We start from the raw sequence: 17,091 nt of genomic DNA on the forward strand, positions 1-17,091 counted from the left end.
AATAACATTTAAAACAAAATTTTGATAAAGAGAACTTAATAACCATCAAATGAAAAGCCGGATATAGTTTCTTTTTTTCAATTATATTGAATCTATATAAAAATATTTTCTAAAAACGAATATCGTATAAAAATTGATTACTTATCAAATTTCACTTTGTAATGATTCATTGTCATTTTTTTTAAAAAAAGAAATTGAAACTGTACAAAAAATGTTGAATGTAATACGACAGGCGGCTACTACTTGTGTAGTAGAAGAGTATTTACGTCGAATCGCGTAAAAATGACTCACTGTGCTGTTATGTGGCGTATATCCTCGTATTATGAATGAAACGATTCTATAGGCTTGACATGCTTATCAGGAATTCCCTTCTATTTCACAAGAATCATTTTAGTTCACAGATGCAAATGATCAACTTTCATCACCGTTTTTTCACATTTGAGTAAAATTGCAAAAAATACATATACATGTGTATATTATCTATATGTACAAAGAAGTTCACAACTTACAATATTCGAAGAAAATAATGACACGCGTTACGTTATCACAGAAAATGACATTCATAAATACGAAAATAATACTAGAAATAGGATTTAAGTAACATTCTCGTTATAAACAAAGTGATGATACTCAAGGTTTTTTTGTTTTTCTCGCTACTTCATTCTTGCTTATATCTCAACGTATTTGTCAACTATTCAATCCTTGTTGTCAAGAAATAAAATACATGCGTCCTCCAATAGCCAACGTGCATTATTTCACTCAAGAATGAATCATCGATTTGAGTGGGACACTCGACTGTATATGTATACAATCAGAATTTCACGAAAAACCTCTTCTATTGACTAGACAGTTACTTGATTTTCAAAAATTACGATAGAATGCAATTTAAGAAATCTTCTAAAATTTATCGTTGATAAGACGAAATAATCTTAATCTTTAAAACGATATCCGGAAAGTATACTTTTAATTGTGTAAATTTCGAAGAATTTGCAAGTTTTAAGAAAAATTCTACATTTACTTTAACGCGTAAATAATCAAGAAATAGAATTATTGCTTTCAAGGGCGCAAACTTTTCAAAGAAAATTTCGAGAAAAATATGAATCCTTTAAAATGTCATTATAATCATATTTTATAATTGGACAATAAATGTTACATTTTGTGGGCAGTTCAAGCTGAGTCAGAGAAATACAGGAAAGATGTTTCAAAAGACACGAAAGAATAGACTTAATATGTCTTAAATAATTTGTCCGTTATTGTTTATTGTGTGCAACAACGAAAATATAATATAAAATATTCCGCTACAAACACACACAAAGGATAATATAAAGTAAAATATTAAAATTTGCTCAAGATCATACGATACAGACAATGTATACACGTACATACGAATTTCAATTTTTCTAATAGGAAACTTGTTATCAATAATACTGAAAATTACTGTATAAATAACTAAATTATATATTTCATTAACTATATTAAAAACAATTATGAAAATTACGGTTACTATTAATATTATCAATTATTATAAACAGCATAAAAAACATTTTTGAATTATCACTAGTGGTATCAAAAACAAAACACTTCCATGTCACAAAATTGAGGAAGAGCGAGCATTATTTCAGTTATTCATGATATTATGTTATATTCTAATAACAATTTTCTGAGAATTGAATATGGTTAATATTAATAATATTGATATCGGTTTCTGAGGGTCATAAAAACTGAAATATAATTGACCTTTGAATAACGCAGGAATTAGACACAGATATTCCATATAGTCAAAAATCAACATATAATCTCTGACTCCAAAAATAGATGTTAATAATCTATCGTTGACTTAACATCTTTATTTTGAATACTATTTTTATAATGAAATAAATTCAAGAAAAGAAAATGTTACTAAGTGGTTAAAAAAAAGAAAATTGTCGTGGTTTCTTACACAAACTAGCATACCTTCATTGGAAATTCCTACTACCTTCAATATTGACTAAGAAAAAAAGCCCGCGTATAACCGAATCCGTGTTGTTCAACTTTTGAAATAGTTATGAGTAATAAAAGTTTCACTTTACATCAGTTTTGATTCCGGTTGTGTACCCAAATCAATATGATGTAGGTTATTTATATACATAATATTAATAATTAATAATATATCATACATAATTGTTCTGCATTAGTCAGATACTAATAAATAAGTAACGCTACATTATTTATTAATTTGCTCGTGAATTTCGAACATAATTATTCCTTATCCTCCTCTGTAATCTTTTTTATAATTTAAATGTACATATTATCTTAACAAAAAAGAATGTTTCCTGGATGAAATTTGAAATATAATCAGTACTTGCTATTTTTGTCTATTGATTTTAAATTTAAATCCTACAATTTAAAAGCGTACGTTCTAGGTAGCGAGACTCAGCGATAGAAAGCATCTTCTTTTGATTAATAATGTGACATTATTCGTGAATATTTCAAATATTTCAAATATACCACTATGATTAAATACAATGTACTAAATACAATATACTAAATTAGATAGATCATGGATAGTGGTCAATAGGTTTCTTCTTTTTTTTATTCGTTTCATCCCATATAATTAAGACTACTAAAATATAATTTCATATTTCATATCAAAAATTTTACATGTGAAATAATTCATTATTAAAAGATTCTATCTGTGTTGAGAAAACATTTGCTTTGATTACACGATTAGAAAATCAATTTGAATATTCTTAATATCACATGCCAGATCGAGGTGTATAATTAACGATTACGCTTTTGATTATCCGTTGTCACCAACAGGCGATAAACATCACGTATTTTCAAATCACTCGAACGTCTAATTAACCTCGACTTGTATGATGAACGTAACGTAATCGAACAATATGTATAACCAACTTCGCAACGTGATCAACTTTGAAACTGACATATGTGAAAGCAACAAGAACTCAGTTTCTGTCTCGTATGCAAACGTGACATTAACAACAATAGATTATATTGTAAAGCAACGATCGTAATCGTATATGAAAGTAATATCATGAAAACGAATTAAATATAATAATATTTAATTTGATAGATAACCAATTTACTCTTTCTTTAACTATTCGTAATAATAATTGAAATACAAACGAATAATGCAATGAATAAAATTCAGGTTAATATAATTTTTCCAAAAAATATGCGGTATGTTGGAAATATACACAATTTTGTTATTGTCAGATGAAATTTTCTCTACCAAATATTACAACACAATTTACAATATGCTTCAATAATTGTACGTCGTTTCAAAGTTATTTTGGAGTATTCAAAATATTTCCTTTTCTCTGTTCGCTTTAATAGAAGTAGATCAATAAACACGTAATAAAAATGTCAGAGGATGTCAAAATACGTAGAAAAGTGATATTGATTTACAAATAAACTACGCAAAATGCTCTCCGTGTTTTTTTTTTTTTTTTTTTTTTTGGATAAAAAATTTTTTTTTAATTTTTAAAAAATTTTTTTTTTTAAAAAAAAAAAAAAAAAAAAAAAAAGCGTCAGTTATTTGTTAATAACGAAATGAAACGTGAACGTTCATCGAAATACTCGACGAAAATCGTCGTCGTGTGTGTGAAACTCATCGACGCGGATCTCTGTCGGGAAAAATCGAATAATGCACCATTTGAATATTTCGACGAAGCTGGCAAGTACCTAAAGTCTGCCGAATGATTGGACGCGTTTGACGGATCGATAGGCGAAGGGAAAGGAGAGGTGAACTCGACGATGAAAATTCCGTCGTTACTCCACGACGACGACGACGACGACGACGACACTGTCACGCGACGACAACGATCGGAAAATGGAAAACGGGAATCAATCGCGCTTCCCCGCCGAAGCTTGTTATCTCCGATGAGTTGTTTCTCCTCTCATTTGAATTTATATTGATGACATTGCGAGCGAGTTGGCGCGAAGTTCGCGAGAGGGCAAACGATACTGTTGGGACGCGACTCTGAAGAGAGAGAGAGAGAGAGAAGAGGAATGGGGGTGAATTTATCGAGTCTGTGAAGGTCGACCGCGCGATTCCGTGGATGTTGAATCGAGCCCATTAAGGAAGGAATTAACCGAGGCATTTGATTTCTCGTCTGGCGAAGGTTAGGCCCGTTACTCTGATTTTCTCATTTTTTCGTTGATTGCGGATTGTCGATCGTGGATTACGAATTACATTACGTTTGATTATACGTGTGAAGTGTAATACATGAGATATTGATTATGAAGTATAGTTTAATAGTATAATTAGTAATGTTAATAATAATAAAAATAAAATAATAATAATAATAATAAATGTATAATAATAATAATAATAATAGTATAATTAATAATGTTATATGGTATACTTAAATAATAATTTAATATAACGTTCATTTCAATTATATTTAATAATTAATTCATTGTAATTATATTTATTAATTAAATCATAAAGTATAATAGTCGTGAGTTAGAATTACAGTTTAATTATGTGTAAAGTATGATATATATAATTGATTATAAAGTATAGTGTATTTAATAATTAATTAATTAATAATTATATTTATTAATTAAATTATAAAGTATAATAGTTTCATAGTATAATAGTCATGGATTAGAATTGTAGTTTGATTATGTGTAAGGTATAGTATATAAAATCGATTATAAAGCATTTGATAGTATAATTAATAATATGATATATGGTATACTTAAATAATAATTCAATATAACGTTCATTTCAATTGTATTTAATAATTGAATCATTGTAATTATATTTATTAATTAAATTATAAAGTATAATAGTTTCATAGTATAATAGTCATGGATTAGAATTGTAGTTTGATTATGTGTAAGGTATAGTATATAAAATCGATTATAAAGCATAGTTTGATAGTATAATTAATAACATGATATATGGTATACTTAAATAATAATTTAATATAACGTTCATTTCAATTATATTTAATAATTGAATCACTGTAATTATATTTATTAATTAAATCATAAAGTATAATAGTCGTGAGTTAGAATTATAGTTTAATTATGTGTAAAGTATAACATATATAATCGATTATAAAGTATAGTATTTAATAATTAATTAATTAATAATTATATTTATTAATTAAATTATAAAGTATAATAGTTTCATACTATAACAGTCATGGATTCGAATTGTAGTTTGATTTTGTGTAAGGTATAACATATAAAACTCGATCATAAAACATAGTTTGATAGCATAATTAATAATATGTTATATGGTATATTTAAATAATAATTTAACACAACGTTTATTTCAATTATATTTAAAAAGTTGATTCATTGTAATTAAATTTATTAATTAAATCATAAAGTATAATAGTCGTGAGTTAGAATTACAGTTTAATTATGTGTAAAGTATATTATATATAATCGATTATAAAGTATAGTGTATTTAATAATTAATTAATAATTATATTTATTAATTAAATTATAAAGTTATAATAGTTTAATAGTCATGAATTAGAATTATAGTTTGATTATGTGCAAAGTATAATATATGAAATTGATTATAAAGTATAATAGTTTAATAGTATATTAATACAACAATACAACATAGTATAATAATTACGAATCCCATTTCTATAATTATGATTAACATTTTGAAATCATAATAAATGGCGAATGATATTTATTCAATTCTGTTCAATTTTAAGTCCCTTCTGATATGTGTATTATATTATATTTGAACGAGTATTACAATAAATAAATTATTATCACCAACAAATATTATCCAAATACTGTTACAATCGAACTAACATCGTCACATCGCGTCAAGTCGCAGTCGCAAATAATTCGAAACTTAAAACGACCTCGTCACGTCTTGGCGGTTATCACTTTACGAATTTAACTTCCTGCGCTGGACTTGACGCACGTCGATTCAAAACATTTTCTCCCAAAAGTTGCAGTACTTCCTCAGTTTTCAGTATATTTCAAATAATATGGCAAACGAACAATAAATTGTCTACTTTTCCCAATAATTTCTATCCGTGTTACCGACGTGTTCGAGATGAAGGGCCACTCGTTATGGTCCGCAATTGGCCAATGAATTGAAATTCACCCAGGGTAACCGAATCAATCTGTTTTCAGACGACAGCACCACACACGCGTGCATGATCCGACCTCAACGAGACACCATCGATCGGCGAGGATCAAGACGCAGATGCCACCATCGATCCCTATCGTCGTCTAGAGGCAAAGAATCGCTGAAGCCACTCTCCCTGAGCGATGATCGGCTCGTCGTTGCCGGCGATCGATCGCGCGGATCCTTACGAGGCCGTGGTCGACACCTGTTACGAGGACCTTCTGCTGTTCGCCAACGAAACTGGCGCGCTCTGCGAAGGTTCGCGTGGGTTCCCCGTGCCCGGTATACTGAACGACACCGATTTCGAGGCCGAGCCGGCGAACGGTACGAGCACCGACGTGGACGTCGACGGCCTTAACAACTGGTGGGCGATGCTGGCATTGGTCCTGGTTTTGGGCACCGCCGCCGGCAACATACTCGTCTGCCTGGCTATTGCCAGGGAGAGGAGGCTTCAGAACGTCACCAATTACTTCCTGATGAGCCTGGCGATCACGGACCTGTTGGTCGCCGTGCTGGTGATGCCCCTTGGGATTCTCACGTTGGTCAGAGGTGAGTGTGTGTTGTTCCTTTTTTTTTTTTTTAATTGGCGATGAAATTATAACTAGGAGAGAAATTTTTAACTAGGGGGGAAATTATATTTTCTAATGTTACAATATTATTTTACAACGTTAAACGTGAAATTAATGTTTGATGAAATTTCATTATACTTAATTATTTTAATATATTTGTATTTAATATTAATTCTTATATTTTATATATATATATATATATATATATATATATATAATATTTAAATAGTTTATATATTGAAAATATTAATGAAATTAAAAATTTTTTTTATATTGAGAATATAATGTTTTAAATGAACTGTATATTTAGAAATAAAGATATTTATATTTAATTATAACGTTAGAAGCTTTAGTTTTTTATTTCAGGTTGAATTAGAATTTTTATTCAATAATTTTATTAACAATAAAATGCCTCAGTCTTATCTCATTGCAACTGAGTGATCATTGTTACTAAATGATTTAAACAGTATTTGTTTAATTATTCGAATATTTACCAGAAAAGAACTTTTATATTATACATTATTACAATATACATATATATATTTTTTATTACTATGTTTTTATATATTTATAAAATATATATATTTTTTATTATTATATTTAATATACATTTAATGGAAACTTAATATATAATACGATTGGCTATCTCAAGTTTATAAATGTAGTTAAATATTAATAAAACCTGTTGATTTTGTTTCAATATTTTTGTATGCAACACCTAGGTAATTTTAAATATTTACTACGTTATTATTTTTATTTTTATCTCAAAGTATCTATAATTTTCAAATTTGTTTCAAACATGATCAATGTAATCGTAATACCATAGTCTCGCTCTCTCTCTTTCTAAAGAAGTATTAATGAAATATTTTACATAGCAAACAGAAATATATAAATATAAAGATACATAAAATATATAAATATAAAGCAGAAATATAAAGATACATAAAATATATAAATATAAAGCAGAAATATAAAGATACATAAAATATATAAATATAAAGCAGAAATATAAAGATACATAAAATATATAAATATAAAGCAGAAATATAAAGATACATAAAATATATAAATATAAAGCAGAAATATAAAGATACATAAAATATATAAATATAAAGCAGAAATATATAAATATAAAAATACATAAAATATATAAATATATAAATATATAAATATATAAATATATAAATATATAAATATATAAATATAAAGATACATAAATTATATAAATATAAAGTAGAAATATAAAGATACATAAAATATATAAATATAAAGCAGAAATATAAAGATACATAAAATATATAAATATAAAGATACATAAAATATATAAATATAAAGCAGAAATATATAAATATAAAGCAGAAATATATAAATATAAAGATACATAAAATATATAAACATAAAAAAAGTGTAAGAAATGTAAATAATAATTTCCTACATTCGTACAACAAACAAATATGTACAGTACACAAATGGATACAAAATTTCCTCTAAATATAATATAAAAAAGAAAGCTGTTTTATACGACGTAACACGCGATATGTTCACAGAAAAATTCCTAAAAAGAAAAATCTTTAAAAAACATATAAAGAATGTTCGAACAGTCTCGTGATTCTTCCACGGTCATCTCGGTTTCGAAATTCTGAAATACGTTTCACCACAAATGAAACACGTTGTACTCCGATGGTACCTACGTGATTATGTTTGCTTATAGACACGTTATTCGTTTATCTTCGGCAGGTATATCGACGTATCGTAAACAAACAGCGTAGCGCTGGTAATCAATGGCTCTAACAACCGCGCAACTGTTAGATCCAGATCTTCGGCAAAGTTTTACACGGCGGATCTGTTGTTAAATAGAACAATGTAGGCGGAAATCCGGAAATGCTGACCAATTTCCACTTGGCACTGATTTGTTGGCTATTTGCTAGCTCGCCCTTGATCCATTATCGGTCACGCTCAATGATTATTGCAGGATAAACGTTCGTAACTTGACGATGTCAGCGAGTTGAATTGTTATTTAAGATAGATAACGAGAGATAAAATAATATTCTAATTAAATGTTACAGTAATATTTTTATATTATTTTATAATAAATGATAAATAATATTTCAATATTTTGAAATAACGTTCTAAAACAAATGTCAGTGAAGGTTGATTTTTATCAATTTTATACTGAACTGAATTGATAAAGATAAATGTTCCAATTAAATGTTAAACAATAATGTTAGCGAAGGTTCATTTTATCAGTTTTAGAGTGAACTGAAGAGAAACGTTGTAATTAAGCGTCGAACAATTAATTTTATCAGTTTATGTAATTGAATTAATCGTAGATAAAAATTATAGTTGAATAATAAAATTGATGAAGTTTAATTTTATTATTGGGAACTTCCATGTGTTTATGGGAAATTTTAGAACGCAGAAAATGTTCAAAATGTATATAATGCTTTCTATAAAAATTGAAGACATGATCTAATAAAATAAATTTAATAGAAATGAAGGAACACAAACTAATTTTTCATCAAAAAATTTTATTTTTTAAATCATTTTTATTTTAAAATCACAAACTATGCGCAAATATCGACGTTCTGTTTGCTCGTTCTGCATTAGGTAATTAAAATTCGCACCAGATTAAATAATAATTTTAATCAGAACGGATGATTTCACGTTTTAATTTTGGAAGATTAGTGGAAGTTTTTCGTTTTGAAATACAGTACTGAGTGATAACAGTACAAGATTATTAAATTTAAGAGTATTTACAAAAATCAGGATTGATTATCAGTGTCAAATATAAAATCAAACCGTACAATTAAATTTATGGTATCGGGAACATCTGTGTTTTACTGATTCGTCGAATACAAATTGAATAATAAATTCATAAATATATAAATACAGCCAATTTTAATACGTGACATATTTTCCGAATCACGACACTGTCCATACTATCTTTAGCAATAAATTACATACTTTCACATTGTCTACGAATCATAAATCTTGCATAATGCGAAATTCGTACGGCGTACGAATTTATCACTCGCGATACACATTATTATAGGAATGCTGGAAAGGAAAATTTGACGTAAAATATTGTAGGCATAATTTACTGGTGTTTGCCATGAAATTTAAATTTTTAGCGCGAGATATTCAAAAATTTGCAAAAACAAGAAATTTCTAATCCGGAGCATTTAGTTTTCTAGTTAGAGCGTTTGCATACTTTATTTAGCGTTTTGCATTAGAAATTTACATTTTAAAATTGGAGTCGTACAATAAGAGGCAACAGTTTAAAATTACATATCTCAATTTAAAATACATACATATTATAATAGCTGTAGATGTTCATGCAGTAACGTGATTAATAAAGTAAAAATCTACATCCGTTACTAAATAAATAATTACAGCGACGAATCTTCACGCATTTTTAAATTGTTATCAGCAAGACTGTCAATTACATAGACTATAATGTTACAGTAAATACTCTGTTGTGTATTTTCTCAGTTTTAAGTATATTTATTATATAATTATTATATTTATTATATTATAATCCTTCATTATATAATTATTATATTTATTATATTATATTATAATCAGTTTTAAATATATTTTATATTATATATATTTATTATATAATTATTATATTTATTATATTATAATATAATATAATATTGTATTTATTATATTATATTATAATCAGTTTCAAGTATATTTATTATATAATTATTATATTTATTATATTATATTATAATCCTTTATTACATAATTATTATATTTATTATATTATATTATAATCCTTGATTATATAATTATTATATTTATTATATTATAACCCTTTGTTATATAATTATTATATTTATTATATTATAACCCTTTGTTATACAATTATTATATTTATTATATTATATTATAATCAGTTTTAAATATATTTTTAAATATATTTTAAATATATTATAATCAGTTTTAAATATATTTTAAATATATTATAATTAGTTTTAAATATATTTTATATTATATATATTTATTATATAATTATTATATTTATTATATTATGTTATAATCCGTTTTAAATATATTTATTATATAATTATTATATTTACTATATTATAATATAATATTATATTACATTACATTAAAACAAACCCACGAGTTCAAAGAGAAAGCTGTACGAATTACTGTATAACGGTTCGGTCGCTCGTTACGGTCCGCAATCAGCTGCCAGCGCAAGTGGTTGTTAAATGCATCCACGCTGAAGATCCGCGGCCTTATTGTACAACACCGTCGTCGCCGCATCCGACATTTTATCACCAACAAATAAAGTGAATATCCGAATTTCGTGAATCCATCCCATAATGATCCGCTCAATTTCCACCAAGGTCAAATTGTTGCTCGTTGAATCGCCGCTATTCGGAAACTGTTTCAATTAAATCATTCAGAGTTCGAGCGGCGTGTTGTGAAATGCTGTTGCAAGCATCCGCAAACATGGTTTATCCGCAAAACCGTGAGAGTTGGATGCCAATGGCACCGGTCCAAGATTATCTATTTCGAGAGATGGTTTTCGACGTACCGAAAATGCCTGGACGACCTTCGTCGACAATCCCCTTTTCCCCTGAACTTCGCCACTTTGGACCAGCTATCGAGCGGTGTCGTGCACTTGCACCGAGGCTCCGACCCTCGGATTTTTCAAACGTAATCAAACGTAAACCGGTTTATTTCAATTTCCCGGTTTACCTTGCCGAGACTTATGCTTACTGAGCTGGCACGGTCCTCGGAATGTGATTTATAAAGATTGAACCGCTTACGCTGGAATGACAAGAACTTCTTGTCCCAAAATTGCAATATTTTCACAGTTTCTTCAGTTCAGTATATACTTAAGTATCACCCGGGCGAAACAAATAATAAATTTGTCACTTCTCAGTAATTTTGTCCAACGAGTTTAAAAAAGGAAAGCGGCCGAATTATTGTACACGGTTCAGTCACTCGTTATGGTCCGCAGTCACTTGCCTAGCGCGGAAAGGTCTCACAACTTTTTTTCAAAATTTCCACGCAACTGTGCGTGATGTCAGACGAAGATAATAAATAGGAGAACGTCTGAACGTTGCTTTGTATAATAGTTTGAGTCGAGTTTCACTTTCTCGGTGAAAGAAACCGAGACTATATATAAAGATAATAATATGATATAATAATATAATTATATAGTTATGTAATATAATAATATATAATAATATAATATATGATAATAATATAATATAATAATATAATTATATAGCTATGTAATATAATTATATATAAAGATAATAATATAATATAATAATATAATTATATAGCTATGTAATATAATTATATATAAAGATAATAATATAATATAATAATATAATTATATAGCTATGTAATATAATTATATATAAAGATAATAATATAATATAATAATATAATTATATAGTTATGTAATATAATATAATAATGTAGTTAATAATAATATAATATAATTATATAATTATATAGTTAACATATAATTATATATATAATAATATAATATATAGCTAATATAATATAATAATATAATATATAGCTAATATAATATAATAATATAATGATATAGCTATGTAATATATAAAGATAATAATGCAATATAATAATATAATTATATCTATAGACAATAATACAATATATATAATTATTCGTAATATTATTGTCTATACTTAACGTTTTCATAATGTTATGCACGGTTATAATTCAAATGTACATTTCATATTTTTAAGAATAACTTCTTCTACTTCTCTACAATCCACCCTTGTAAAATAATTTATTAAACTTCCGCCGTATAATACTATTCTTTTGCAAATTAAATTTACACCGCATCCACTACCATACGAATATTAACGATTTTATTTTATTTTTTTTCTTTCTTTGTTTCTTAAGAAAAATTCCCAGCAACGAGCGAATGCGAATAATTTTCAGGGAACGGCCGGTGAATAAGGTCAACTTGAAACAGCGATAACCGTTTCGCCGGCGAACGAAACTACACGGACAGACAGACAGACGTTCAAACAAGTTTTCCGAATCAATTATCTGTTGAGCGCAGGTTGAATAAAATTTTCGTTCGATCTCTCTCACGGCGCACAAAGCCCATTCCTCCTCTCCCCCCTTCCCGCCGCCTTTCCGGAAGTTAAAGAGTTCACGGAAGCCAAAGTTGAAACGTTTTGTTGCCCCGGCGAATGCCAGGTTACGGTTGAAGTCTATTTAATTGAGTTAACTCCGATGAGTTAGAAATATTTGTTGCTGTTTGCCCGTTAACCGGCGGAAGACCTTTTGTTCCTTTGTTTGTCGATCTCCCAGCTTCCGAGGTCTGTCGCGTCATTTTTTTTTCTTAGGAGAGCAACTTATTAAACGTCAAAAAGTTGGTCAGAAGGAAAAATTACAATTACATACTTTATTTGGTGTTTTATATATGAAAAATTTACATTTTACAATATTTAATATTTTAAGTTTTATTTAATATTTAACGTTTTGAATTTTATTTAATATTTAATGCCTTAAATTTTCTTTAATATTTAATACTTTAAATTTTCTTTAATATTTTAAATTTTATTTAATATTTAATATTTTAAATTTTATTTAATATTTAATATTTTAAATTTTATTCAATATTTAATATTTTAAATTTTATTTAATATTTAATACTTTATATTTTTAATATTTAATATTTCTTTATTTATTTAATATTTAATACTTTAATACTAATTTTATTTAAATTTTATTTAATATTTAGTATTTTAAATTTTACTTAATATTTTAAATTTTAATATTTAATATTTATTTAATTATTTATTTAATATTTAAAATTTTATTTAATATTTAATATTTAAAATTTTATTTAATATTTAATATTTAAAATTTAATTTAATATTTAATATTTAAAATTTTATTTAATATTTAATATTTAAAAAAATTTAATTTAATATTTAATATTTAATATTTAAAATTTTATTTAATATTTAATATTTAATATTTAAAATTTTATTTAATATTTAATATTTAATATTTTAAGTTTTATTTAATATTTAATATTTTATTTAATATTTAATATTTTATCCATTTTAGAGTTGGAAATGTAAATTGATTTCTAAAAGAGGTGACGCGATGTTTTGGAAAATAGAAAGTCTGTCAGAAGAAATTATATTTGATGGATTTAATTAATGATTAGAATTGTAGATTAATAAGTTAGAATTGTCTTAATGAATTTATTAACGATATTATCGTTATAGAAAGTTACACGTATAAATTTGTACAATTTGTATAAATTATAGAAAATTTCTTGGTTATTTAAAAATATCAGTTAGTTAAATCGTGCATTTATGCAAAATTATACGTACAATTGTCATTATAATAATATTACAGTTAGTGTTACATATTATATATAAATTATATATTCTAAATATATTATATATATTCTGTATAATTATAATTTATATATTACATATAATTATAAATTATATATTAGAAATATATTATATATAAATTATATATAATTTAATATATTATGTATAATTATTGTTACATAAGTGTGACTTGCAGAAAAGTTACGTCTTATCGTACTTGTGACAAAATATATTCGCACAAGTTTCCCGAAATAAAAAAGTGGCCCGATTCATTAATCAAGCTTACCGCGTTTTAAAACACAGCGATTCTACCGGCGCGAATTTTCATCGTTAAGACGAACGAACGAATTATCTGCTGGTACACAGTCGCCGCGTCCCGACGAGTCTCACTTTTTACTTTTTTTAAGAATAGACGATCCCCGCGCTTTTAAATGGTATTACACCGCGTTTCCGCGCGAGCAATTGCCACCGGCGATTGCACGTTTCCCGCAATCCTCCGCGCCGGTTGATCCATTATGTATAAGAAAGCTTGGCCAACGACGAACGACCTTCGGTTTTTCCACCTATCACGCGAGAAAAAGCGATCACCCGTCGACGAACTATAGGGAACAGTTCTGAAACTGTTGCGTCCAAAGTGATTGGGTTTTATATGTATATATATATATATTTCTTTTTTTCTCGATGATATTTCGAAGAAGGAAAAACGAAGTCATAATTTCATTGTATCGTATAATTATATTATATTTATTCTAATTATATTATTATAATATATATAATATAATATGATTATAATTGTAATTCTAATATAAATTTATATTAATATACTATAATAATGTAATAATAATGTTATAAAATTATACTAATATAATTATAATATATATAATATAATGTGATTGCCATTATAATTATATTATTATTACAATATAAATTTACATTATATATTATAATAATCATTATAATTATAATTATAATATAATATATGCTACATAATATAATTACAATTATAATTTAATGTAAATTTATATAAATTATAATTATATTATTATAATATATGTAATATAGTATAATTACAATTACAATTATAATATAAATTTATATTACATTTTATAATTATATTATTATTGCAATATAAATTTATATCATATATTATAATAATCATTATAATTAGAATTATATTATTATAATATACTATATAATAATTACATCACATGTAATAATATATAATACATAATAATTATTATAAATAATAATTAAATAATTCATTTCCGCACGTTATAGCACGTTATAATACATAATAATTATTACAAATAATAATTTAATAATTCATTTTCGCACGTTATAGCTAGAAAAAGAGACTCCTAGCATCATTCGCTTAATATTTCCTCACTGATCTGAATCAGAATCTAATAATTTCGCGAAATGTAAAACCACTGAACTTTCCAACATGGTGGCAAGCTTTTTTAAATATTTCCATCGTTTTTAATATTTTTAATGTTCCTTGGTCCTCGACGAATTAATAACCAAATGGGTCGTGTAAACAGGTAAATGTAAAAACGATGAATTTTTTAAATATTGCTTGATGAATTAATGGTTTAATTAAATAGTATTTAATTAATAGATCATCTCCTCTTAGGAGAATGATCTGTTTTATGAAATATCGATCGGCGAACGTGTTGCACGGACTGCTGAAACTGAATACAAACGATGTACACGGTAGCGTTGTTAAAACATTCAGTCGGAACAAGCTGGGAAAGTGGGTGAAAAATGGGCGACTCGAGGAATCGAGGATGCTACAAATTGGCCACTTACGTTTTCCCCGACAATTCCGCCGGCATTACTCTCTCTCACGAACGTGTACGGCAATTTTGGCCGAGCTCGGACGGATGCGCCATTCGTCTCTCCAGTTCCTTGCTTGTTTTCCGCGCCGAGAACGCGATCCACCGGTATTTTCTTATCCAGCTTTAACCTTCGTCTAATGGATTCTGTGTCCATTCGAACTGAACGCGAACAGAATTGGGAAGCTAGTGGCCCAGGCAGAGATTCGTTTCAACCTTTGGACGTTATACATTTTGAACATTATCGATAACGATGTCGTGCATCATATGTGTTCTACATATTGAGATGAAAATATCTGCAACACACTTCGTGCATTTTTCGTGTAATTTTGTTATTTTTACAAAATTCCCCAATTGGAATAATTACCGAGGGCTAGAAGAATCAACGAATCTGTCTGAAAAGACAAAATTAATTGCTAAATCATACGTGGATTCATCTGTCTTCGACTATCATGCAATTAAAAATGAAGGGAGGAAAGTCAACAAATTCATTTTTATACTCTACACATCAAAAGTGCATTTTTTCCTTCGATAATTACAAATCAGAAAGCATTGTCAAAAAAACCAAAAATAATATAGTATAGTAAAATAATATATGTGATGAACTAAATATAATATATAATATACAGTATAATATAATACAAAAATATGATACAATAATAATATATAATTTTATATAATAGACAATAATAATGTAATTGTGTCTAATTAATAATTTATTGTACAAATAATTGTGTACAACAGAATTATAATATAGTAATATAATACTACTAGTTTATTATTAATTATATCAATAGTATAGTGACGTAATAAAATATAAAATAGAATATAATATAATTCTGCCTGAAAAGACAAAATTAATTGCTAAATGGATTCATCTGTCTTCGACTATTATAAAATAATTAAATATGGAAGGAAAAAAGGCAACAAATTAATTTTTATACTCTACATATCAAAAGTGCATTTTTTCTTCGATAATTATAAATCAGAAAGCATTGAGTGTCAAAGAAGACCAAAAATAATATAGTATAGTAAAATAATATATGTAATGAACTAAATATAATATATAATATATAGTATAATATAATATAGAATATAATAATATTATATACTATTATACTATTATTATTAATATACTCTTATTATACTATTATGTATTATAATAATAGTATATAATAGACAATATACATATAATAATA

At 26.5% G+C, this 17,091-nt stretch overlaps 1 protein-coding gene across 1 annotated transcript; it reads left to right on the top strand.

The window, feature by feature from the left end:
* Nucleotides 1-6,134: 6,134 nt before the first annotated feature.
* LOC122527485 (5-hydroxytryptamine receptor 2C-like) lies at nt 6,135-15,733 on the top strand. The gene is made up of 2 exons (XM_043651724.1): nt 6,135-6,667; nt 15,691-15,733. Exons 1-2 carry the CDS (start codon nt 6,262-6,264, stop codon nt 15,696-15,698), a joined length of 414 nt encoding a protein of 137 aa, XP_043507659.1. The 5' UTR covers nt 6,135-6,261; the 3' UTR covers nt 15,699-15,733.
* Nucleotides 15,734-17,091: the final 1,358 nt, after the last annotated feature.

The sequence above is a fragment of the Frieseomelitta varia genome, unplaced genomic scaffold (genome assembly GCF_011392965.1).
Source record: "Frieseomelitta varia isolate USP_RPSP 00005682 unplaced genomic scaffold, Fvar_1.2 scaffold_221, whole genome shotgun sequence".
NCBI classification, from domain to species: Eukaryota; Metazoa; Arthropoda; class Insecta; order Hymenoptera; family Apidae; genus Frieseomelitta; species Frieseomelitta varia.